Below are 27,020 nucleotides of genomic sequence, written 5' to 3' on the forward strand. Positions count from 1 at the left end.
GAGCAAACATCAAATTAAATGGAGAGAAATTAAGTGATCCGACTAAAATCAGGAAAAAGACAAGGCTGTCCAATCTCTCTGTATCTATTCAACAAAGTTCTTGAAGGTCTATAACAATAAGACAACAAAAGATTAATTGGATTCAAATTGCATAGGAAGAAATGAAACTTTCACTATTTGTAGATGATATAACAGTATACATAAGTGATCCCCAAAACTCTACCAGAGAACTCATACAACTGATATATAACCTTCATTAATGCATTAGGATACATGCTCAACTCAAAAGAATTAGTAGCCCTCCTACATAAAAATGATAAAGAAATCAGAGAAACATCAGCCTTCATAATAGCCATGAATAACATAAAATATCTTGGGGTAACATTAACAAAAGAAATGAAATACCTGTTTGACAAGAACTTGATGCCTTTGAAGAAAGAAATTGAAAAAGATACCAGAAAATGGAAGATCTCCCACGCTGTTGGATAGGTAGTATCAACATTGTAAAAATGGCAATCCTACCAAAGGCAATTTATAGATTCAGTGCCATCCCCATCAAAATCCCAATACAATCTTCACTGGTTTGAAAGAACAACAAAAAAATAAGATAGTCCAAACAATCCTGTGCAATAAAGGAACTTTTGGAGGCATCACCATCCCTGACATCAAGCTTTATTACAGAGCTAAGGTAATGGAAACAACTTTGTATTGGCATTAAGTCAATTGGAATAAAATCAAAGACCTGGATATTAATTTTCCCCCCTATGAACACCCAACTTTTGACAATGAAGCCAAAATTATACACTGGAAAAAAGAAAGAGAGCATCTTGAACAAATAGTGGTGGTATAACTGAATATCAATATGTAGAAGAACACAAATAAATCCATATTTTTCCCCATGCACAAAACTCAAATATAAATGGATTAAAGACCTCAATATAAAATCTGACCACACTGAACCTGATAGAAAAGAAAGTGGGAAGTAGCCTTCAATGCTTAGGCACAGGAGACCACTTCCTAAATATAACACAAGTAGTACAGACACAGAAAGCAACAATAAATAAATGGGACCTCCTGAAATTGAGAAGCTTCTGTAAAGCAAAGGGCACTGTCAATAAGACAAAAGGACAGCCTACTGAATGGGAAAAGATCTTCACCAACCCCACATCTGACAGGGGACTGATCTCCTAACTATATAAAGAACTCAATAAATTCCAAATAATCCAATTAAAAATGGGGGTACAGACATAAACAGAAAATTCTCAACAAAAAAATCTCAAGTAGCCAAAAGGCACTTAAGGAAATGTTCAACATCCTTAGTCTTTAGGGAAACTCTAATCAAAATGGCCTTGAGATACCATCTTACAGCAGTCAGAATGGCTAAGATCATAACACCAATAATAGCTAGTGCTAGAGAGGATGTGGAGTAAGGGGAACATTCCTACACTGCTGGTGGGAATGTAAAACTAGTACAGCCACTCTGGAAATCAGTATGTTAGCTTCTCAGAAAATTGAAAATCAACCTACTTCAGGACCCAGCAATACTACAATTGGGCATATACCCAAAGGATGCTCAATCATACTACAAGGACATTTGTTCAACTGTGCTCATAGCAGCATTACTTGTAACAACCAGAACCTAGAAACAACCTAGATGCCCCTCAAACTAAGAATGGATAAAGAAAATGTTGTACATTTACATATTGGTATACTATTCAGCAGTAAAAAAAACAAATGACATCTTGAAATTTGCATGCAAATGAATGGAATTAGAAACAACCATCCTGAAAGAGGTAACCCAGGCCAAGAAATACGAACATGGTATCTACTCGCTCATAAGTGGATATTAGCTGTAAAGTAAAGGACAAAGCACTTACTATCCATGTCCATAAAGGAGCTAAGTAACAAGATGAACCACAAGAAAAACATATATAGATCCCCCTGGAAAGTTGAAATAGACAAGATTGCCTGACAAAATTGAGAGTGTGGGGATGGGGGAAGAAGGGAGGGCAGAAGGGAAAGAATAGGGGACAGGAGAAGGGAGGAGAAAAAATGAGGGAGTGGGATAGTTGAGACAGAGGAAGGACAGATATGAGAGCAAGGATAGGATAGAGATGTTTTTATTGAGGTAGCCATTATGAGACTAGCAAGAAATCTGACACTAGAGAAATTGCCAGGCAACCACAAGGATGACCCCAGCTAAGACCCTAAGCAACAGAGAAGAGGTGCCCAAACTGGCCTTGCTTTGTAGTCAGATTGATGAATATCTTACATGTCACCATAGAACCTTCATCCAGCAACTGAGAAAAACAGAGGCAGAGACCTAGAGTGGATCACTGGGCTGAGCTCCCAATGTCCAGATGAAGATTGGAAGGAGTGAGAATATGAGAAAAACAGTAAAGACCATGATGGGTAAACCCACTGAAACAGTTTACCTGAGCTAATGGGAGTTCATAAACTCCAGCCAGACAGGGAATGAAGCAGCAAAGGACCAAACTACAACCCTCTGAATGTGGGTGCTAGTTGTATGACTACGGGGCCACTGGCAGTAGCACCAAGATTTATCCCTACTGCTTGTACTGTTTTTTTCAGAACCCCTTTTCTTTGGATGGATACCTTTCTTAGCTAGATATAGTAGGGAAAACCTTGGACCTTCCTCAAAATAATGTACCTGCCTTACCCTCTCTGATGAGTGGATGGTGGGTGTTGTGTGCGGATGGGAGATAGAATGGAAGGATGGGAGGGAGTAGGAACTGAAATTGGTTTGTAAAAGGAAGAAGATAGTTTGTTTTACAAAGTAAAAGATGTCTGAATTAGAGAGGTGTTTCAGCAGTTAAGAGTGTATACCGCTCTTGCAAAGGAACCAGGTTGACTTTCAGAGCCCTTAGCAGACATCTTCCAAATGTCTCTTTTTCTACCTAGGAGCTACTGTCACCTCTGTCCTCCAAGGGCACATGAATTCCTATGCACAAAAACTACACACAGAGACACATTTACGCACACTCACATAATAAAAATTAAGCATTAGTAAACAGAGCTAAAGATGCACCACTTCAAATCAAGTTGCCATACTAAGAAAGGATAAAGAAAAGAAAAAGGAACCTTACAGAAAGTAGGGCCGATTGTTACATAGGAGTATCTTCAGGGTGTGCGTACATGACGAGATATTAATACAGTGATTATTTTGAGCTAAAGGCATCTGGGAAGCGGTAAGTACAACAAGGAAGAGTCTGAATTCCCTCATTGATCGGTAGACTCTTCCAAAGGAAATCAAAGCATCAACTAGAAAATATTCAACTCATTCCTGTTACAAGAGAGAAAACTAGACCAACTTTTTCATGACTATTTTATCTCCAATCTGTTCCTTTAAGGAGCATTCATTTCTTCCAGGATAAATGTATTCCCTGCATCTGTCATCCTCTCCCTTGCTGAGATAAGATATAAGATCTGAAGATTGTCTGGGCATGATATCACCCCAAATATGATACACTGACATTTGAGAAAATAAAAGCTAGAAGATCATATGCTCTTTAATCCAACATTCCCCAAAGCAGACCATAAAATCCAATGACATTCCACAATGTAGGGACAGTGATGTCCCTCCAGAGACACCCTTCTGTGAGTAGGGAAAATGCTGTCTGTACCTCTGAAGAGCCGTGTGGAGAATGTATTGAGCACACAGTCTTGCTGAGTCACCTCCAGTTTATTGTTCATAGTCATTTTCACTACCGACCTATGTACCACACACTTAATATAACCATGCAAAGGTTTCCTAGAGTCTCCCTTTCTGGAAGCGTGGCTGTCAATACAGTATTCATTAAATACTTGTGTTCCGCATGCTAATCTCTTGTTAATGCTTCAGTCATAATCAAAGCAATAGGTGATAAAGGGTCATACTTTCTCTTACTCACAATTCTTAGATTTCACCAGATTCTTACTCTGTGTATGTGTGTGCCATGTGTGCTGTGTGTGTGTGTGTGTTTAGAAAAAATATTTTGATAGCTAGACACAATTAAATAAACTTTTGCTTGACATACATTTCAACCTGTCCTCAAAATACTTGATATCTGAACTTGGCAATCTTAATTTGTGGTCGTTAGTTAACGACTATGTGGTCATTAAATCTCATCCTTTATGTACCTAAAACAACTTACTTATAACTTCATAATTTCCAAAAACTTTCCAGTCTTTTTATTTCTAGAGCCTTCCAGTCATTATCATCTTAATATAAGTAAGTCTTTCTTTACTAAAGACATTTCCATATGTTCTTATATGCACTGCTTTCTTTTTCTAATCCCTCTTCTATGATGGAATATCTACAGTCAGCAAACCTGATGGTGGTTTTCCTTTGTAAGCAGGCACAGCTGATCATAGGAAGGTGCCACTTCTTTGTCTTATGTTAGTGTTGAGCAACAACAACGAAATAAAAGAAAGCTAAATAGAAACTGTATGTAAGATAATACAATAAATTAGTATTTCCTAGGTACAATGTGTTAAACTAAACCTTAGCAAAAACACAAGGCAGAATTCATATAATACATAGCACTGCTACTATAACTATGCTTTCGGATTTTAATGGCTATATGTAGGCAATATAAAGGAACAGCAAATACATCATCAAGTTCATGAGTACAGAATCCAGTACAACAAATCTCAGTAATCCCTTTTTTTTTTTTTTTTTTTTTTTTGGTTTTTCGAGACAGGGTTTCTCTGTAGCTTTGGTACCTCCCCCGGAACTAGCTCTTGTAGACCAGGCTGGCCTCGAACTTCAGTAATCCCTTTTAAAACCATGATGCTCCAGCTTACTTTAGAAAGATCTTTACACGGAGTATCTCTCTAAGCTCCCTTTTGATAAGCATCTCGTTTGCTCTTTTTACCACAGAAATGTGACCAATAGCAATAGACACAAAAGGTGAATAAACATTTTACACCCTAGCATCCTCATCGCAATCAGGACTTCGGCATACTACTTACCTTCGGGGTCTTTTAGAGGCAGTCCTCCCTTAGCCAAATTCTACCTTGTGTCACTTAATATCTTCTAAACATTGGGAAATCCTTTATATCATCAATTCTGCTCTTCTAGATCACAGTATAACAGTGCTGTTCTGCCCAGAATGTAAGATGCCATATACAGCCTCTTCAAATAATCTCCAAATGAATCTTACACCTAAATCTTAAACGAAAAGTGCAGAATTTCCAGATAATGCTTGAGAACTAGGTCTCTCCAAATTTGGCAGCCTGCCACCTATGCCTTAGAGGCGTTTCTTCCAGGACCTGATGTATAAAGAAACAGTATCGTTCCTGAAATCAGGAAGATGCTTCCTAGAGCTGTTAATGGTCTGGAGCCCCATCCTTCGTGAAGAGGTTGCTTCAGGTCCTGAGAACCCAACTCTTTCATGACAAGAGGCAGAGATTATCAGCCCCAATGCCACTGCAAACATTTTTAATTATATTCTTAAGTTACGCTGTTTGTTTTGTGCAACATTGTCTGATTAGCCTCCTTCTGATTATGCATGCTTAGTTTTAAAACAGAACCCGTTGCTTTACATTAACAAGAGACTTGCCGTAGAATTTGGCACAAATTCCCAGCAAATCTGGGATAGGTCTGAGCTTAGAAGCAAAGCTAGGGCCAAGAACCCCTGTGTTGTTCCATTCAGCTCACTATGTCCTGTCACTCCAGCACCATTTAGCCAATCAGAGCCACTAGCGAATGCGCTTGTCAGATGGGAGGGTTCTTCCTGTTTCCTGGCTAGTATGCACTCCTGAGGAAGTCGCAAATTACCTGTTTGCTGCGTCTTGGGTTCCAGGTGTGGGGATCACGGTTGAGCTGTGCAGTCGGACCATGGTGAACTATGAGCGTCTGTCATCAAACAAGGAAGTTTGGCACTCCGTGGTGAGTGAGGGACCGATGTCCCCAAACTCTGCGGAGCAGCCATCTGATCCACGGACGCCCGTGTTTCCCTCCCTTATCCGGGTGGGAGCTAGTGGGCAGACGCTGAATTTGGCGTGTTCGTTCCTGCATTGCTGCGCTTGTTCGCTGTGTTCGTTATCGTTCCCTGGACCAGGGCAGCTGTTTCCGAATAATTTAACTCCGCAGGCTGCATCTGTGAAAAGATTGGGGAATGTAATCGTGTTTAGAAATGTCCCTCCTGTTGACTTTACTGTGAAATATTGCTGTCTGAGTACTTGTGTTGTCAATATGGAAGGCACGATTGACAAACTCGGAGAACCCTGGTCTCTGTTGTATCTTCCAAGAAGATCTGAACTTGTAAAATTTAGCATATAGGTTTAGGATCCATCTGGGTTGATTTTGTGGAACTTTTAAATGATACGTCCTATGTAGAGTAGCGTTCCCCTGCTAAACTGATGTAGAAGAGTAGAATTGGTGGTAATAGTATTGATGGTGTAAGCATTTACGAAATCTTAGAGAGACATGAAGTCCCATAAAGCAGAATTTAGCGAAAGAACTGTCTCGCAAATACCCCCAAAATAAGTAGTTTGCTAACCACGCCTGTTAGAGGTTAGTAAGATAAAATGTAAATATTTGTTAACCAGCATTAATCAGCCATTAGCTACATTCCCAGAAAAAAAAAAAAAAAAAAAAAGATTAAACATTGATTTACTCTGGGCCAAAAGTCCCCCTCCCCTACTTCAAAGAGCAGGCCTCTATCATGCTCCTTAAGGGGGCATTAATGGGTCACAACCAACATTAAGTCCTGTTGTGACATAAAACATATCAATTCTTAAACAGCTGCCTTTTAACCCATTTTGAAAAGCAGTCTTCAATTTTGAGACAAGGTCTTCAATGTTGATTGAGACTGATTTGAACTCTGTCGATAGTCCCAGAGGAAATTGCCCTTGCTAGGCCTCTGACTAAGCACCCTAAGTTTTTGGAATACACCCTTATAGAGTCCTAAAATTATCAGTTTGAATCACAGAGTGGACTGTCAATTGCAGGAAGAGTAAAAGGATTTGCATGTGGAGCCTGGCTCTCCCTACAGACCAGAAGAGGAGGAGCAGTGTCCTGTGTGTACTGCAGGGGGAAACAGACTAGGCAATAGATAGAGATCACAGACTAATGTTTTAGCAGTGAGCTCAGAGCTCTGCATCACAACGAAGGATGTGAAGGGGCACAGTGAGTGACTCTATGTATTTCCCAGCATGTATTAATTCTTTCCACGTGAATAAAGATAAACGTAATTGATGAGAATAGAATTTAGGGAGGGTAGCTTTAACCAATAAATATTTAATTTTCAATTAGTGAACTCTCTCCCATGCAATGTGTGCAATCCTGGTTGACACAGTAAGGTCACCTGAGAGGTTTGAGATGTAGGCCATTGACTGTCACTCTTTGTCAACTTAAAGCACTCGGCAGGTCATGTTTTCCATGAGACAAAGTCATACAGTCTCTTATAGATGACATTCTCTCTACAATGAAAGTGCCCACTCTTTTTCAGTCATTCTAGCTAAGTGTTCTTCCAGTTATATTTATCTCTTTAACAAGTCAACTATTGATAACGTTTTTTAAATTTCATTTTTAAATGCATTACTGCTCTAAGCTCTGTTGTGTCTATTTTCCACACATTTCCTAGTCATTAAGAATTTCATTTTTTCTTAATTGCTCTTTATCTATGTATTTATATATTTATATCATTTTAGAATAGTGGTTCTAAGTCTATGGGTGATGACCCTTCATGGTCAAAACCCTATATCAGGAGTCACCTAAGTCCATCAGAAAACACAGATGTTTATTATACAGTACATAACAGTAGCAAAATTGCAGTTATGAATTAGCAATGGCGATAATGGGGGAGGACACCACTACAATAGCAACTTATAACAAGGGTCACAGCATCAGGACAATTGGAAAATACTGGACTAAGTCAACATCCCCTCTAGCTGAAGCTTGTCTCCCTGTATGAAAGTGAACATTGCTGTGAACACCTGATCCTGACTTTGAGCCCAGCGCTGACAAGACAGTTCTCTTCTCCTTCCAGGATTTCCTCACTTTGTTTATTTCTTCCATTTTCATTTTCAGGTCTTGAAAAGATTTATTAATTTTCTGCAACTATTGGTTTTTTTCTCTTTATTTTGGGATTTATTTGTTTCCTACATTTTTTTTTTTGTTTCCCTGAATTTATTTGAGGGACTTAATAATTTTCCTTTTAAGAGCCTTTGCCATCTTTATATAGTTGTAATGTCTTTTTGTCATCGTTCAGCCCTGTTGGAATATTAGGAGCAGCCGAGATAGGATACCCGGGCTTTGTTGTGACATACTTCCCTGGCTGTTGTGGATTATGTTCCTGTGTCTAGGAATCTGGGTTTGGAGGAATTAAGTCTAGGTGCTGATTTCTGGGAAAGTCTTGGTTGGATAGGAGTTTTTTTTTTTTTTCCCTAGGTTTCTGTTTGCTCCCTGGAATTTCAGAGCGTGTAGTTGGTGAGCAGTGCCTTTTTTTTTTTTTTTACTGACCTTGGTTGGTGTGTTCAGAGGAGAATCCTTGCTGGTGTTGGAAGCTAGAGGAAGGGGAAGCCAGTGGGAGATTCTCCTAGGTCTTTATCGGAGGCCTGGAGAAAGGGTAAGGGTAATGGGAAGCCGTCTCTTGTGTTCTAGTCCAACGTTAGGGGTAAGTGTGAAAACTGGACCTAGGGTAACGGATAATATGGTAGATATGCAAATAGCTTACCTGGTCATCTGGCGGATGCGGTGAGTATTTGAGCTGGAGGGTGTCTGAATCAGTTGTAGTGGGGACACGGAAGAAAGACAAGAAGGGATGGGCCGGTGACGATGTTCTCTGGAATCCACAGAGACAGGGACAAGTGAGAGGAATTTATAGCTGGGGATCTGTTGCAGCCCTAGGGGTAACCCTGGGTATTGGGTCTTAGGTAACAGATAGTGGGGAAGGAAGGTCTGCAGGCAGCCTACCTGGTCACATTCCAAAAATCTTAATACTGATGCATCAGGTTCCCAGGCAGCATTTACCTACTTCTTTCTTTATTTAGGTTTTTGTTAATCTGTGAAATACTTTTAGTTTATTGGGTAAAACGTACTATGTGGGCTGGGCATGTCATTTAGCAAGTGTTCTTCTTGGGGTTGACCCGAATATAGAAACCAGCACCCAAGTCTGGAGGCTTATAACTACCTGTTACTCCAGATCTAGGAAATCTGAAACAATCTTATCTGGTGTGTCACTTATACACACATGGAAAACAAGTTGCTTTGGTTGTATAATACAAACCACACAATGTCTATTTAAATAACTGTTATCTTGCATTTGTTTTGATTTGGTCTTCATTTCTTCACATCCAATCATCAATTACAGGAAGCAAAATAGTTTCTAAGTGATCCGAAGAGACATCCTTTTTTTTATCATAAGGGAATGAGATTCTTCTAGTAGTCAGAAGTATTTTCTACAATGGAGAAACACCTGAAGGCGTCTAGAAAAATCTATTCAGTTTTGGTGGAACAGCCCTTCTTGCTCAAGCCATTTTGTATCATGGGAAAAGGAGAGAACTGCAGGACCCATGGTGACTTCTTTGATTTTTATTTTGTTAGAATCTTGTAGTTCTTGGTTAACAGCCCATGGAAAATTTATAGATCTCCCTTTGTGTGTCCTTTTATCATTGGTGTCATCTATATTGTGTGATTTTATTGAGTACAGTCTAATTATATTGTTGTTTATCTGGAAAATGATGGAACGTCACTTATTTTTGTATTCTATCCATTTCAAGTAAACAATTTTATACTTAGACTCTTTACACTCTGTTCCAGGTATGGCAGGATCTGTTACAACAAAGACCCAAAATTTGGATGGATTATTGAGGTTGAATTGGTTCTATACACAAAAAATTACAAAATTTAAGGTCATGGATTGTTAGTTTGTGATTTTACTGCAGTACAACTACAGGCATCTGTGTTTGCCAAAAATACATATTTTGACCTTGTCTCCCTTGAAAAACATCAATCTAGAATATAAAAAGATAGATATACCTGCCTCTGCCTTCTAAGTGCTGGAATTAAAGGCATGAATCAATACACCCAACATGTCTATTATTTTTTGTTGTTAGTAATAGGTCATATAATTTCTCTGACATTTACTGAGTACTGCATTTCTCTTGCAAGGCATATCCCATTGAAACATTGCAAAAATGACAGAGGTGAACTTCCTATTCAGTTTCCTTCTGTAGTGATGTGATGATGACATTATAATGTCCCTGTCATAAAATAAGTGTGAGAAACACCAGAAATAGATGACTAATCTGTCAAATAAGTATACATTTACAGTGTTGTTGGTATCACACCTTTTGTTTTCACATGTATGGGATATTTTAGAATGCAGTGACCTATGATGATGTGCATGTGAACTTCACTCAGGAAGAGTGGGCTTTGCTGGATCCTTCCCAGAAGAATCTCTACGAAGATGTGATGCTGGAAACCTTCAGGAACCTCACTACTATTGGTAAGGTGTGAAATTGACTTCACATTTTAAAATCAGAGAACAAGTTTTTCTTTTTTATTGGGAGTTTTCTGTAATTTAAATTGAGAAAGAGGAAGAGTGTGGAGAATAAATCATGCATGGTGCTAAGGCTCATTGAAGATATTAACTTACATTTTTCAAAATTCCCAATAATATATCATACATTTTCTGGTATTATATTTTAGGCTACAATTGGGAAGTTCATGCTATTGAAGAGCATTCTCAAAGTTCTAGAAGACATGGCAGGTAATTTACATATGCAAGCTGACATAAATATACCTCTGAGGAAAGTTTAATGTGTTCTGGATTTTTAAAAGGAAAACAACAATGTAAATAAGCACAGCTTAAAGTGTATTGATGATTATTAAATTCTCAAAAAACCAAATACCTCCATGTCAGGTAGGAAAGTTATGTTTGCAAGGAAATAAGAAAGAAGAGAAGGAAAGAGTGCCTCAGCAGATATCACCAGTTGAATCCCAGCTGAGGGAGAGCTGTGCTGTAGAACTGACAATCTGTATAGTTTCATAGCACTCATATCACAATAGGTGTACACTTTGAGCAGATGATAAGTATCTGTCCAAAACCTTCTAATAAGCAAATAGTCCATAGGAAAGCTACTGTGACTTATATACTGGTGATGGGTTTGCTGAGTTTAACTGAAAGTCAAGGGACAATTTTTGTGGAAAAACCATAATCCTAATAGCACATGTCTATGTGGATCAAATTCAAACTATTGAAATGCAATGTGAAAATCGTTTGTTATCAATATCTGTCTCTGAACAATTAGAAGATACGTAGTAGTCTCTATTTAGACTAGACTTATTGATTAAGATTCAACTTTACAAGCAATTGATTTTCAGTCTTCAATGGGAATATATCAACAAACTAACACTGCAGAAAAGCCTCATGAGTACTAGGGATTTGTAAACACTTCTGTTTGTCCTGGTTCACTTTGTAAATGTAGTATGACTCACACTCTTGGACAGTTTCTGAATATTTATTTAATGCTCTGAGTTTTTCCATTTCTCTTCACATATGTGAAAAATCTCATATAGAAAACAAAAGACTATAAATATGAACCATGTAATGAAAGCTCTTACTATGAAAGACATCTTCAAAGATGAATATCATCCTACAGTGTAGGGGAAAACATGAGTTTAAATGAAGTGATAAAAACTTTAGGTCCAACTCCTCTTTAAAATTAGACCAAGGCTAGAAAACATCATTTTGAGTGAGGCAACCCAGATTTTAAACAATATGACATGTACTCACTCATACGTGGTTTTTAAACATAAAGCAAGGAAACAAATCACAATCCCAGAGAACCTAGACAACAATGAGGACCCTAAAAGAGACATACATATATCTAATTTACATGGGAAGTAGATAAAGGCATGATCTCCTGAGTGAATTTGGTGCATGGGGACCTTGGGAGAAAGTTGAAAGGGAAGGGAGAGGCAGGGAGGTGAGCAGAGAAAAATGTAGAGCTCAATAAAAATCAATTTAAAAAAAAAGGAAAAAAATTAGACCAAGGCCCACTGGCAACCACATGGTGGTGGCTCATAACCATTTGTAATAATACCTGATGCCCTCTTCTGGTGTGGAGGTGTACAGGCAGGAGGATCATTATATACATACATGTATGTATGTGTAGATAGATAGATAGATAGATAGATAGATAGATAGATAGATAGATAGATAGATAGATAGATACAATATGTAAAAATTAATTTATACAGATATAAAGAGTTATCATTGTAATGAATGTGGTAGAGCTTTTATATGTGCCAAGTAACCTTCTGAATATAGTTAATGTGTTAAATCCTTTACATATTACAGTCATTTTGAAAAGCATGAGAGAATTCATTTTGAAGAGAAGACCTATGAAGATATTCAACATGATAAAGCCATTGCATGTCACAGTCAACTACGAATTCATAAACGAGCACATTCTAGACAAAAACCCTATGAATGTAATCAGTGTGGTAAAGCTTTTACACGTCCCAGTCATCTTCAGAAGCATAAAAGAACACATACTGGAGAGAAACCTTACAAGTGTAATCAGTGTGATAAAGCTTATGCATGTTATAGCACTCTTCAGGTGCATAAAAGAACGCATACTGGAGAGAAACCCTACAAGTGTGATCAGTGTGCTAAAGCCTTTACATATCACAGTCATCTTCACAGGCATAAAAGAACACATACTGGAGAGAAACCCTATGAATGTAATCAGTGTGGTAAAGCTTTTACATCTTGCAGTTATCTTCAAAGGCATAAAAGTATACATAGTGGTGAGAAACCCTATGAATGTAGTCAGTGTCATAAAACCTTTTCACAACACAATTACCTTCAGAAGCATAATAGAACACATACTGGAGCAAAGCCCTATGAATGTAATCAGTGTCATAAAGCCTTTGCACAGCACAGTTATCTTAAAATACATAAAAGAATACATACTGGAGAGAAGTCCTATGAATGTAATCAGTGTCATAAAGCCTTTACACATTTGAGTAGTCTTCGCAGACATAAAAGAATTCACACTAAGGAGAAACTCTGTGATTGTAAATCAGTATTTTAAAGCCTTTTAACATCAGAATCATATATATATATATATATATATATATATATATATATGAGAAAGATTATCAGTGTAATCATTGTGATAAAGCCTTTACATGTCATAGTAGTCTTCTAAGGCATAAAAGAACACATAATGGAGAGAAACTCTGTGAATCTGTTCAGTGTGATGAAGTCTTTTCACAAAGCAGTCATCCTAGAGGCATAAAAGAACACACATTGGAGAGAAACCTGAACAATGTAATAAGTGTGTTAAAACCTTGGCAAGTCACAGTAATCTTTCGTCTTATATAAGAAGACATACTGGAGATAAAAGTTATGAATTTAATCAGTGTCGTAATGTCTTTGCATATCACAGTAATCTTCAAAAAAAGAACACATACTGGAAAGCAAACATATGAATGTGACCAATGTGGTAAAGCCTTTGCACATATCAGAAGTCTTCAAATTCATGAGAAAATGTGCTGCAAAGAAACCCTGTAAGTATAGTCAGTGTGGTTATTTATTTTTATTTCATGGTAGTTTTTCTACAAGAATAAGCTTTTAGTTCACAATCAATCTGTTAAAGCCTTTTCATATTACAGTATTCTTTGAGGACGTGCAAAACCAATACTGAAGGAAGTCTAACTATAAAGGATTTGGCAAGATCTTCTACCAACGCACATTATTTTTATTTATATTTTTCTGAGATAGGTTTTCTTTGTAGCTTTGGGGCCGATCCACTTACCAAACTTAAAACAAGACCATATAAACAAATTAAATAGAACTATGAATGCTAAAGGAATAGAAACGCTCATCAAAAATCTCCCAACCAAAAAAAGCTCAGGATCATATGGTTTCAGCTCAGAATTCTACAAGACTTTCAAAGAGGAACTAATACTGATACTCTTCAAATTGTTCCACAGAATAGAAACAGAAGGAACATTGCCAAACTCTTTAGGTGACAACAATTACCCTAATGCCCAAGCCACATAAAGACATTACTAGAAAGAAAATTATAGACCAATCTCACTCATTAACATTGATGCAAAAATACTCAATAAAATACTGGCAAATAGAATCCAAGAACACATCAGAAACAACATCCAACATGATTAAGTCAGCTTCATCCCAGAGATGCAGAGATGGTTCAACATACAAAAATCAGTCAACATAATCCACCATATAAATAAACTGAAAAATAAAAAACTCATGATCATCTCATTAGATGCTGAAAAAAGTTTTGACAAAATACAGCATCCCTTCATCATAAAGATCTTGAAGAGAGCAGGGATACAAGGAATATATCTAAACATAATCAAAGCAATATACTGTAAGCCAACAACCAACATCAAACTAATGGAGAGAAGCTCACAGCCATCCCACTGAAATCAGGAAGAAGACAAGGTTGTCCACTCTTTCCATATCTATTCAATATAGTTCTTGAGGTTCTAACTACAGCAATAAGACAACAAAAGGAGATCAGGGGAATAGAAATCAGAAAAGAAGAAGTCAAACTCTCATTATTTGCTGATGATATGATAGTTTATATAAGCGACCCTAACAATTCTACCATGGAACTTCTACAACTCATAAACACCTTCAGTAATGAAGCAGGATACAAAATTAAGTCAAAAATATCAGTAGCCCTTCTTTACACAGGGATAAGTCGGCTGAGAAAAAAATCAGAAACATTGCCCTTTATATAGTCACAAATAGCACAAAATATCTCAGAGGAATTCTAAGCAAACAAGTGAATGACCTGTATGACAAGAACTTTAAGTCTTTGAAGAAAGAAATTGAAGAAGACAGCAGAAAGTGTAAAGATCTCCCATGCTCTTGGGTAGGTAAATTTAACATAGTAAAAATGGCAATCTTACCAAAAGCAATCAACAGATTCAATGCAATCCTCATCAAAATCTCATCTAAATTCTCCACAGAATTGAAAGAATGGTACTCAATTTTGTATGGAAAAGCAAAAAGCTAAGAATAGCCAAAACAATCCTGTACAATAAAGAAACTTCTGGAGGCATCACAATCTCTGATTTAAAACTCTACAACAGAGCTACAGTACTGAAAACTGCCTGGTATTGGCATAAAAACAAACAGGAGGACCAATGGAACGGAATCAAAGACACAGATATTAATCCATATACCTAAGAACACCTGGTTTTTGATAAAGAAGCAAAAAATATAAAATGGAAAAAATAAAGCATATTTAACAAATGGTGCTGGCATACCTGGATAATCAACATGTAGAAGAATGATAATAGATCCATATTTATCTCCATGCACAAAACTCAAGTCCAAACGGATCAAACATCTAAACAAAAAGCCAGCCATACTGAACCATACTCATAGAAGAGTAAATGGGAAGTATTCTTTTTTTTTTTTACACAGATACACACATGCACACCACCAACAACATCAATTGTTTATTTTGAGGAAAGGTAGTTTATGACATGAAAGAACACATAAATAGTCGATTATCTTCAGGCATTCTTAAGAATGATTTATTTCTTCTTATTATTTTTTTTAATCTGAATCGATGGCATAATGAACATTTCTTTTTTTATTTTTTTTATTTTCTTTTTTAATTAAAATTTCCACCTGTCCCCGTTTCCCATTTCCTTCCCCCTCCTCCCAAATATTGCCCCTCCCCCCACTCCCTTTCCCTATCCCCACTCCTCTTCTCCTCCCCCCACTCCATTCCCCCTCCCTCTCGATACTGAAGAGCAGTCCAAATTCTCTGCCCTGCGGGAAGACCAAGGTCCTCCCACTTCTATCTAGGTCCAGGAAGGTGATCGTCCAAACAGGCTAAGCTCCCACGTAGCCAGTTCATGTATTAGGATCGAAACCTAGTGCCATTGTCCTTGGCTTCTCATCAGCCTTCATTGTCCGCCATGTTCAGAGAGTCCAGTTTCAACCCATGCTTATTCAATCCCAGTCCAGCTGGCCTTGGTGGGCTCCCAATAAATCAGTTCCACTGTCACAGTGGGTGGGTGCACCCCTCGTGGTCCTGACTTCCTTGCTCATGTTCTCCCTCCTTCTGCTCCTCATTTGGACCTTAAGAGCTCAGGCCGTTGCTCCAAATTGAGTCTCTGTCTCTATCTCGATCCATCGCCAGATGAAGGTTCTAAGGTGATATGTAAGATATTCATCAGTATAGGATAGGGTCATTTCAGGTTCCCTCTCCTCAGTTGCCCAAGGTACCAGCTGGGGACATCTCCCTGGACACCTGCGAACCCCTCTAGAGTCAAGTCTCTTGCCAACCCTAAGATGGCTCCCTTAGTTAGGATATATACTTCGGTGCTCCCGTATCCATCCTTCCTATATCCCAACCATCCCAATCCCTCAAGCTCCTCCCATCCTCCCCTTCTCACATTTCTCATCGCATTTCTCCTTAGCCCCAAGCCACCTCACCCGCTAGTTCCCAGTTTTTGCCCTGCAATCTGTCTACTTCCCCTTTCCAGGCGGATGACTATACGATTTTCTTTGGGTTCACTTATTTAGCTTCTCTAGGATCACAAATTATATGCTCAATGTCCTTTATTTATGGCTAGAAACCAATTATGAGTGAGAACATCCCAAGTTCCTCTCTTTGGGTCTGGGATACCTCACTCAGGATAGTATTTTCTATTTCCATCCTTTTGCATGCAAAATTCGAGAAGTCATTGTTTTTTACCGCTGAGTAGTACTCTAATATGTATATATTCCACACTTTCTTCATCCATTCCTCCATTGAAGGGCATCTAGGTTGTTTCCAGGTTCTGGCTATTACAAACAATGCTGCTATGAACATAGTTGAACAGATACTTTTGTCATATATAGGGCATCTCTTGGGTATATTCCCAAGAGTGGTATTACTGGATCTTGGGGTAGGTTGATCCCAAATTTCCTGAGAAATCGCCACACTGATTTCCAAAGTGGTTGCACAAGTTTGCATTCCCACCAGCAATGGATCAGTGTGCCCCTTCCTCCACAACCTCTCCAGCAAAGGCTATCATTGGTGTTTTTGATTTTAGCCATTCTGACAGGTATAAGATGGTATCTCAAAGTTGTTTTAATTTGCATTTCCCTTATCGCTAGGAAGGTTGAGCATGACCTTAAGTATCTTTTGGCCATTTGAATTTCTTTTGTTGAGAATTCTCTGTTCAGTTCAGTGCCCCATTTTTTAATTGGGTTAATTAGCATTTTAAAGTCTAGTTTCTTGAGTTCTTTATATATTTTGGAGATCAGACCTTTGTCTGTTGCAGGGTTGGTGAAGATCTTCTCCCAGTCAGTGGGTTGCCTTTTTGTCTTAGTGACAGTGTCCTTTGCTTTACAGAAGCTACTCATTTTCAGGAGGTCCCATTTATTCAATGTTGTCCTTAATGTCTATGCAAATCTATAGCATATACCCCTTTAGATGTAAACAAACATTTATAGACAATATTTGGTAATACAGGTGTAGTTCGGTCAGAACAACTTCTTGCTGTTTATTGGGCAAGCTAATTTTTGAGTGGTGTTCAAGGCAACCTTTCAGAGGTTCTTGGTCCATCAAATCACATTAGTCTGGGAGGATTCCACAGGTTCTCATCCTCTGTGAAACAAAAGAAGAACCTCTTTTCCAAATCAAAGCAACATATCCTTAAGCACAAATTCTAAAGTCAAGATACCTTTATAATATATTTGTGCTGGTTTAGCTTAGCAGCCCAAATAATTAAATATCTCTGTACTTAGCTCCTTCACAGTTAAAAAATTCAAAGAAAACAGAATAATATACATAATCCAAACTCTGTGTATTCTCCATCTTTACGTAGCTTTTTGTTTTATATCTGTTACATAGTGTGTTTGTACACACCTTGCAGGTCTAGTCAGTAACAGGAAACAAAAAGTATCTAAAATCAGATCACTACACTCATTCAGAGCCAATAGAATAAAACACCTATTCCTTCTCTGCTGGATAAATTACACCAAGAGAAAAGTATGACCTCTGTATTAAGCTTTTTAGATAAATACATATTTCAGAAAATATGTTAGGAAAAACAATTATGGAAATTCTATAGCAACATGCTTCATCCCCAAGGGCAAACATATTCCAAAACTTATAGATGTACCTGAAATAAAAATCTTTTAGCTCATAGGTATAAAGTTATATAATTAGGTATTACAATATGAATATTTTATTGATGACATTTTCCTGGATTTGGGGGTATTTGTATAACCATAATCATTTATCTTAGAATTAGGATTCAAGCCTAAATACAAAATTTCTGTTCTACATGTTTAGCTTCTTGATAGCTGTAACAATCTTTTAAAAATTTTTGAAAAAAATACAAGTTATCAAAAAGACTTTGTTGGATCTCATATTTTCAGACTGTATAATTATTTGTATCATAAATTTCTGCAATCACTATTCAAAATTAAAATATATAGTTCTATAATAAGATAATTAAATTCAGGTTTGGTTCCTAAAAGTAAATGGTTAATTTGTCCTTATCAACTTGGTGATACCCTTGGCCTCAGGGACAAGTACTGAGACATCTCATCTAAATCAGTTCTTTTCTTCTTCCACAGGAAATCTCTTAAAAATGACTTAGTCTATCTAAAAACCATGTTCAACTCCTGTTGAAGGGTTCAAGAAACTTGTAAAGATGCTAATATATCAAACATTTCTTAAAACACCATCCCTCAAGAACTGAATAAAGGTGTGTCAATAACTCAAAGAAATTCCACTAAAATCAGGAATAAGACAAGGTTGACCATGCTCTCTACATTTCTTCAGCATAGTTCTTGAGGTTTTAGCAATAGCAATAAAGCAACAAAAGGAGATCAAGGGAATTCGAATTGGAAAGGAAGAAGTCAAACTTTCTTTTTTTTTGCAGACGATATAATAGTGTACATAAGTTCTCTACCAGAAAACTCCTACAGCTGATAAATACCTTCAGTGATGTGGCAGGATACAAGATCAACTCAAAAAAATCAATATCCCTCCTATACACAAATGATAAAGAAGCTGAGAAGGAAATAAGAGAAATGATTTCACAATGGCCACAAATAACATAAAATATCTTGGGGTAACACTAACCAAGTGAAAGACCAATTTGACAGTAACTTTAAGTCTTTGAAGAAAGACATTGAAAAGATACCAGAAAATGGAAAGATCTCCCATATTCTTGGATAAGAAGGATCAACATAGTAAAAATGCCAATCCTACCAAAAGCAATCTATAGATTCAATGCAATCCCCATCAAAATCCCAACACAATTCTTCACATACCTTGAAAGAACAATAATCAACTTCATATGGAAAAACAAACTACAAAAACAAACAGGATAGCCAAAACAATCCTATACAATAAAGGAACTTCTGGAGGCATCACCATCAAGCTCTATTATAGAGCTACAGTAATGAAAACAGCTTGGTATTAGCATAAAAACAGAGAGGTTGACCCATGGAATCGAATTGAAGACCTGGATATTAACCCACACACCTATGAACACCTAATTTTTCACAAAGAAGATAAAATTACACAATTGAAAAAATAAATCATCTTCAACAAACGGCTCTGGCATAACTGGATGTCAACATGTAGAAGAATGAAAATAGATCCATACTATCACCATGCACAAAACTCAAGTCCAAATGGATTAAAGACCTGAATATAAATCCGACCACATTAAAACTTTTACAAGTGAAAATGGGAAGTAGTCTCCAATGCAAGGGCACAGGGGACCACTTTCTAAACATAAAGCCAGTAGCACAGACACTAAGAGCAACAATAAATAAAGGGAATGTTCTGAAACTGAGAAGCATCTGTAAATCAAAAGACACAGTGCACCCTACTGAATGAGAAAAGATCTTCACCAACCCCACATCAGACAAATGACTGATATCCAAAATATATAAAGAAATCAAGAAATTAGACATTAATAGTCTAAATGACCCAGACTTCCCACAGGGCAGGGAACCCTGACTGCTCTTTGGACTGGAGGGGGGGGGGAGGGAGGCAAGGAGGAGGCGGAAATTTTTAATAAAAAGAAAAAAAAAAGATAAAAGAAAAGATCAGCACGATTACTCCAGTTGGGCGACAAACTTACTTCCTAGAAGAATGCTCGGGTATTTTCTTTATTTTTCCAGATGGAGGCACACAGGCCAGTTCCATAATTAACATTTGAGCTTATTCCCATGCAGTGAGAAAGGTGGAAGGAAATCTTGCTCAAATGAACAGAGAACTAACTAACTAAGGTAAACGGACTAAGGCGAAACATTATTGTCACTAACTAAGGTGAAACATTGTCTCTAACTAAGGTGAAACATTGTAGCTAACTAAGGCGAAACATTGTTGCTAACTAAGGTGAAACATTGTCTCTAACTAAGGTAAACATTGTTGCTAACTAAGGCAAAACATTGTCTCTAACTAAGGTGAAACATTGTTGCTAACTAAGGTGAAACATTGACACTAACTAAGTTGAAACATTGTCGCTAACTAAGGTGAAACATTATTGCGCTCAACTTTTTCTTTTTAACTTTGGGTAGGAGAATGTTCATGAAAATAAAAAAAAAAAACTTCAAAACCAAAAAAAAAAAAATGGGATACTGAACTAAACAGAGAATTCTCAACAGAAGAATTTCAAGTGTCCAAAAGATATTTAAGGAAAAGTTCAACTTCCTTAGCTATTACAGAAATGCAAATCTAAACAACTCTAAGATATCATCTTAATCTTGTCAGAATGGCTAAGGTCAAAAACACTAATGATAGCTTATACTGGAAAGGATGTGGTGTAAGGGAAACACTCGTCTTTTGCTGGTAGGAATGCAAACTTGTACAACCACTTTGGAAATTAGTATGGCAGTTTCTCAGAAAACTGGGAATCAACCTACCTCAGGATCTAGCAATACAACTCTTGGGAATATGCCCAAAAGATGATCAATCATACTACAAAAGTATTTGTTCAATTCTGTTCATAGCAGCATTATTTGTAATAGCCAGAACCTGGAAACAACCTAGATGTCCCTCAGTGGAAGAATGGATAAAGAAAGTGTGACACATATACACATTAGAGTATTACTCAGTGGTAAAAAAACAATAACATCTTGAATTTTGCATGCAAATGGATGGAAATAGAAAACACTATCTTGAATGAGATAATCCAGACCCAAAAATATGAATATGATATGTACTCACTCATTAGTGGACTCTAGCCATAAACAAAGGGCATTGAGCCTATAGTTCGCGATCCTAGAGAAGCTAAGTAATAAGGTGGACCCAAAGAAAAACATATATAGATCCTCCTAGTAATTGGAAGCAGATAAGATCACCAGGCAAAAGTTGGGAGCATAGGGGTAGGGTGGGGTAGAGGAAAGGGGAGAGGCAGAGAGAGAAGGGAGAAGGGGAGGGTTGGGGAGAGCTTGGGGGAGTGGGATGGTTGAGATGGAGGAAGGACGGATATGGGAGCAGAGCAGAGAAGAAGATATCTTAATTCTTCTTAAGGCATTGTGGGGTTGGCAAAAGGCGTGACTCTAGAGGAGTTCCCAGGTGTCCATGGGGATGTCCCCAGCTAGGACACTTCACTGAAAAAAATATAATTTGTGAGACTCAAACTTTAAACTTGGGATATACACTGAGTCTGATTTTTTTTTTAACGAATTTCTGCTGATTCTTCACTTGAACTTCAGCTTTCTAGATCTTCCCCATTCATTCCTGTGTTAATATGTTCTGAGAAGTTGCTCTAGCCAGTGTCCTACTGGCTTCAGCTAGTGGAATAAAACACCAGAAACATCACGAGGAGTGATTGAGCATATCAATCTCTGTTTATCCCTTATTGCACAGCACATCTGGAAAAAGCCAAATCCTTTCCCAACTACATGTAGATGACCTTCCTCCAAGGCATCAGCTTCCTCAGTAGCTCCTGACCTCTGCATGTCTCAGGGTCTTAGGTTTATTTTAAGTCAGTTTCATCTTGGCATAACTAATCACTCCTCTGGTAGGAGAAGAACTTGGTAATTTATATCAGGAACATATATTATTAAGCATTATATATATATGATGTATTATTAGTATTCATTACATATTAATATGATTTGTAAATGAATTCTTTTTGTTGCTTTTATTGAGCTATAAATTCTTAATAATGAAAGAAAATTGTAAAAAATACTAATAGAAGATACAGTATAACTGGGAAGTATATGTAAAGAAAGATTTGTATGTACTGTTGTACCACTTGGAGTTTGTTGCCTATAGCTAGCACTGTTTCTACCAAATTGTTTACTTTGTTATTTGAAGCTCAGAACCAATTATGACCTGAAAGTAGTGAGCTGAGGTGAAAACTTTCCTGGAACATTATAATATGTATGAGTGTATAATGTTATATAATACATAATATTATAATGAATATAATTACATAATATTATAAAAAGAAGCTGGAGGCTCAAACAGATCACAATGTAGAAACAGACCTCTCGGGGACAAACACTTTGCTGCCCCCCCTTTCCCCAGGACAAACCAAAAAATTATTAATGAATGTCTCAGCATTGCTTACAAAAGATGCCCTACCCTTTCACTTTCGATGGTGATGTTGATGTCCACTTTAATGATATTTTCAGTGAGAAAAATAATAAATGAAGGTGAGACTCCCAGTTGAGCAGCCTAACTATTAGAGAAAAGCTAATCTCAAAAACCAAAACACACAACAGAGACTCAAGAGCATTCAGAGTATGCTGACACTTAGAAGTTGTGTTTCCTAGTGGCTTGCTAGAAATAAAACCAAGTGCCCAAGTAAAATATTATTTGACTAATATAATCTAGAAGCAACTTTCTGGTTAAAAATAAATAAAATAAATCTTACTTGGAGCTCCTTTCTGAACATAGAAACATTATCTGAGCCAGCATGTTCATTAAATTATACAAGTAACTAGAAATCTCAAGTAACTTAATTATGGTGGTGTCAGAAAAAGAAAGCTAAAACTCATTAAAAAAAATCAGAAGCCTGATTTGTGGGTGAGGTTTCCTGGAATATATAAAAGGCCATCATCTCACTGGGCCTGGAAGTACAGATTGCACCATCTACTAAAGTGAAGGGGAAAGCTCCACTTATCACCAGCCTCCGGAAGCGGAAAACATTTCCTATACTAACACACTCTATAGGATTACGTGGAAACTACACATAGAAGACAAAATAGAAGGCAAAACAGTCTTTTTTTTTAAATTTATTTATTTATTATGTATACAATATTCTGTCTGTGTGTATGCCTGCTGGCCAGAAGAGGGCACCAGACCCATTACAGATGGCTGTGAGCCACCATGTGGTTGCTGGGAATTGAACTCAGGACCTTTGGAAGAACAGGCAATGCTCTTAACCACTGAGCCAACCCTCCAGCCCAAAACAGTCTTAAAAAGAAACAAATGTGTGCTTCAAATGGGCAGAATGCCAGGATGGCGATAGCAAGCAGTGAGGAACACTGAAGAGAGAGGGATTGGTCACAGAACCCTATGCCACCACCGTCAAGAGTTTGAAATTGAAGACTTTAAAGCTGGGAGCTTGTTAATAATAGATCTGGACACAAGAAAGGATTAAAGGAGAAGACTAGAAAGATTGCATGCACTTATTAACAGAAAAAAAAAGGATGTACTGTAGAGTTAATGTAATGTCTTATTTCTGACCATTGCTTCTGTCAGCTAAAGTCTCAAGTCTACTGCTCATTGCAGGAACTGTCCCCAGTGGTGGGTATCATTAGTATTTCTGATCATAACTACCTTAATGGAACGGTGTCTTGCCAGAATTACCCAAATTGTCATTAACTTTACCACATAACACAGAGATTTGTAGTTAATACCCAGTTAGGGAAAATTGAGTTCTTCCTTATCTTTAACTTGTGCTTGTGCAAAACAAACAAACAACGCCAAGTTAGGTCTGTTGTAGCATATTTTTCAAGTTTTGAGTCTAACTTATGAGTGTGAGTGTAGACAAAGGTAGGTAGTAGACCTGGCACATTCACTGAATCGGTATTTGCCAATTGGAGCAAGAAGAGGACAGACTTCCAACATATGCTCATGAGTCTGTGCCAGGGCTGGGATTAATGTTGAGTAATTTACTGCTTGCAGTTAGCACACAAAGTCTCAGGATAATAGAAGATGCACTTTTCCCTAAAAATAAATAAAAACAGAAATTCCAATGCATCATCTCACATGCTCTGGAATTTGCATGCCTCATGAAAATTGCTTGAAGATGTTAAGCAAGTCTTCAAGGTACTACAGGCTTGGAAAACATGTGTAGAAGTACAATCCACTGCCCAACTTCCTCGGAAAGCAGCAGCCCTGGGAAACAAAGATACAGGTAAATAAATACCTTCCACCAGTTATCCTCAGTTTTCTACAGTTTGTACAGTACCTCTAAATAAAAAAGGAACCCCCGTTTGTCCTCTGTTCCTTACAGGTGGAAGCACAAATACAGTCCATTTCATATTTAGCAAGATGTTCAGCTGATAATTTTCCAAGCATCAGAGGAGTTCTGAGGAGCAGAGTTCTTCTTTCTTATGGTTGTCCAGTTCACAGAAAATGTGTGCACCAGTATTCTCCTGTTTGAGTTCTCTATAGTCAGATATCACAGTATTGAATGACCCACACTTTGAGGCAATCAGGCTCTGGAAACAAAGCACAGCCACTGTTTATTAAGTGATAAGGCAACAAATCATGAGCTCCATTCCCTAGAGACTCTGTCTGTTATGTTCATCTCATTTTCTGCACTTAGAAATTGAGTCTCAAAGGTTTGGGGAACAACCCCAAGTCTTTACACCATTCCATAGATCACATTCATGAATGTCTACTGTTTAGAGTGCTAACTCTTCTTATATATTACTTTGAAAAGTCAGTATTTAGTGTAGCTGTTGGAAACCAATGTAAACACAGGCAAAGACTAATTTACTAGCCAACCTGCATCTCACATAAATGAACAGCAGTAATTCGTATCAAAACTGCATCTCTCATTTTTTTGAGCCCATCCATACACTATAGAATAATTCTAGTAGAATCAGAACCCCTGTGTTTATCATATCTTAGGTTCTTAGTATTCAACCGTGTTTTATGCTCTTCACTCGGTAGACCACAAGCATGAACATGACACATGCTTGGATTCAATAAATGCATGATGGCTGTGAAGATTGTATATGAAAACAAGACCAATATCTATTTTGTGTTAAGAGGTCAAACCATAGAAAATGACTCAAGTAAACAATGACCCACATCATGACCCCTTTTAATATAAAGATGACAGTGGAGTCTGAAATAACAGCTCTCACTGCCGAGACACTTGTGTAAGCCAAGCCCTAGTCATAGTCTTAAAGTAAGAAGATCATTTGAATTTTTACAAACGTAATAAGTTTGCCCTCCACTTTTCCCAAAACAACCCAACTGATTTTTTTCTTTTGTTGTAAGATTGTGGACATCTATTTTATAAAGTGCTAGCTTAAAATACTCCTATACCAAAGTGTCAGTTGTAGAAAGTCTCATAATGAGGAAGAAACACCTTTGTGGAAAGATGCATGAAAAAATACTAATGAGAAAAATGTGTCAGTTATGTATGGCATGATTTAGGAATTCCAGAGACTGTTGACTCTACCATGAAACATCTCTGCACTTTTACATTTTTTCATTTTCATTCTAATATATTTTTGGAGCAAAATAATAAAATAGTTGGAACAAGCAGCACCATTTCTCATGCACACAGACCTTCTGCCTTCTCTAGTGAATTATGTTGATATGGTTGAAAGAGCCAAGAGTCCATTCATGCATCCAACAAATAATACTGAAACAGAGGATGTACTTGCATCTTGGAAATAAATCACAAAGACAGTGGCTTTCTTTGTGGAGACTAAAGACAATAATAAAAAAGAGACAGTTGCCATCTTAGTAGAAAATTTTATGTGCATGTGTTTTTGATACTATGAAAATATCTCCATGTTTCCCTTCCTTCCTGATGTTCTTTTATGTTCATATATTTATTATTTATGTTTTTTATTAATTTTTAAGATGTTATTACAAAATAATGGGCTACATTATGGCACCATATACACTTTAAATTCCATTTCTTGAAAATTTCATACACAAATACTACACATCATTTCCACATTTACTTTCCCATGTCTAATTCTTCATTTCCCCCTTCCTTCCCAAATTTATGACCTATTTTTATTGTTACATACATACCACACACACAGGCACACACACATACACACTACAAAGTTAGTGTTGCTCACATCTACAAGTGTTTAGGGCTGACTACTTGGGGCTAGATAATCTATCAAGAAGTTCCTGTCTGGAGAATACTGACTAATCGTCCCTCAGTAGCCCACAGTTCTTCATTTAGAGGTAAGACTTTGTGAAACTTCCCCCACCCATGTTGGCTTGGTAACTGGTGTTGTTATTATGTAGCTCTTTTTAAGGAAGTCATAATGCCGATATTTTTATGGGTACATGTTGGGCCTCATGGGGCCCAGGCGTGAGGCCCAGTGTAACTTCCTGAGCCTGCCTTGAGTTTGAAGACCTGTCTCTGGCTACCCAACCTAGACCCACCAATGCTCAGCCATAGCTAGCATGGCAGAATATTATTGGCCCTTATTCCTTACTCTGCCTCAATCCATCCTGCTGTGGGAGCACATTCTGTTCCTTCAGCCAATAGCATTTGAGATACAATGCTGTGGGAGCTCCTTCAGCCAACATCCTTTAAGATACCAGCCTACTGGGGCATGGTCTTTTATACTATAATTGCAACTGTAAAGCATGTGTTTGCTCTCTTGCTTTGGGCCCTCACTTAGCTGCTAAACTCTGGTTTCTGTTCCCCATTCATGCAGAGGACTGTTATCTAGGACAGTGAACTGTAAGTCTCTCCTAAATAAATAACCCTTAATTATTCATAATTCTAAACTAGTTTGCAATTATTTTGTGACTTCCGCTTTCACCATCCCAAGCCTCTCCAACCCCATCACAACCCTATACAAATTGCAGCCTGA

General features: G+C 37.5%; 1 protein-coding gene across 2 annotated transcripts; it reads left to right on the forward strand.

The window, feature by feature from the left end:
- Positions 1-5,768: 5,768 nt before the first annotated feature.
- LOC130862301 (zinc finger protein 431-like) lies at positions 5,769-18,835 on the forward strand. 2 transcript variants are annotated; one of them, XR_009055628.1, is made up of 5 exons: positions 5,769-5,893; positions 10,331-10,457; positions 10,661-10,721; positions 13,411-13,531; positions 18,591-18,835. XR_009055628.1 is itself a non-coding variant. In XM_057751855.1 (3 exons), the coding sequence occupies exons 1-3, from the start codon at positions 5,843-5,845 to the stop codon at positions 10,723-10,725; spliced, it is 243 nt and encodes an 80-aa protein (XP_057607838.1). In that variant the 5' UTR covers positions 5,769-5,842. The 2 variants fall into 2 exon arrangements, 1 of the variants encoding a protein (XP_057607838.1); XM_057751855.1 differs by lacking the exons at positions 13,411-13,531; positions 18,591-18,835 and having other exon boundaries at positions 10,661-10,725.
- Positions 18,836-27,020: the final 8,185 nt, after the last annotated feature.

The sequence above is a fragment of the Chionomys nivalis genome, chromosome 19 (assembly GCF_950005125.1).
Source record: "Chionomys nivalis chromosome 19, mChiNiv1.1, whole genome shotgun sequence".
Lineage (NCBI taxonomy): Eukaryota > Metazoa > Chordata > Mammalia > Rodentia > Cricetidae > Chionomys > Chionomys nivalis.

What these genes read in the sequence shown, in the direction of transcription:
- LOC130862301 (XM_057751855.1), top strand. Translation starts at nt 5,843, where the DNA reads ATGGTGAACTATGAGCGTCTGTCATCAAACAAGGAAGTTTGGCACTCC. An exon ending in AGGAAGTTTGGCACTCCGTG is followed by an intron (nt 5,894 to 10,330) that starts GTGAGTGAGGGA and finishes GGGATATTTTAG; the next exon opens with AATGCAGTGACCTATGATGA. An exon ending in CAGGAACCTCACTACTATTG is followed by an intron (nt 10,458 to 10,660) that starts GTAAGGTGTGAA and finishes ATTATATTTTAG; the next exon opens with GCTACAATTGGGAAGTTCAT.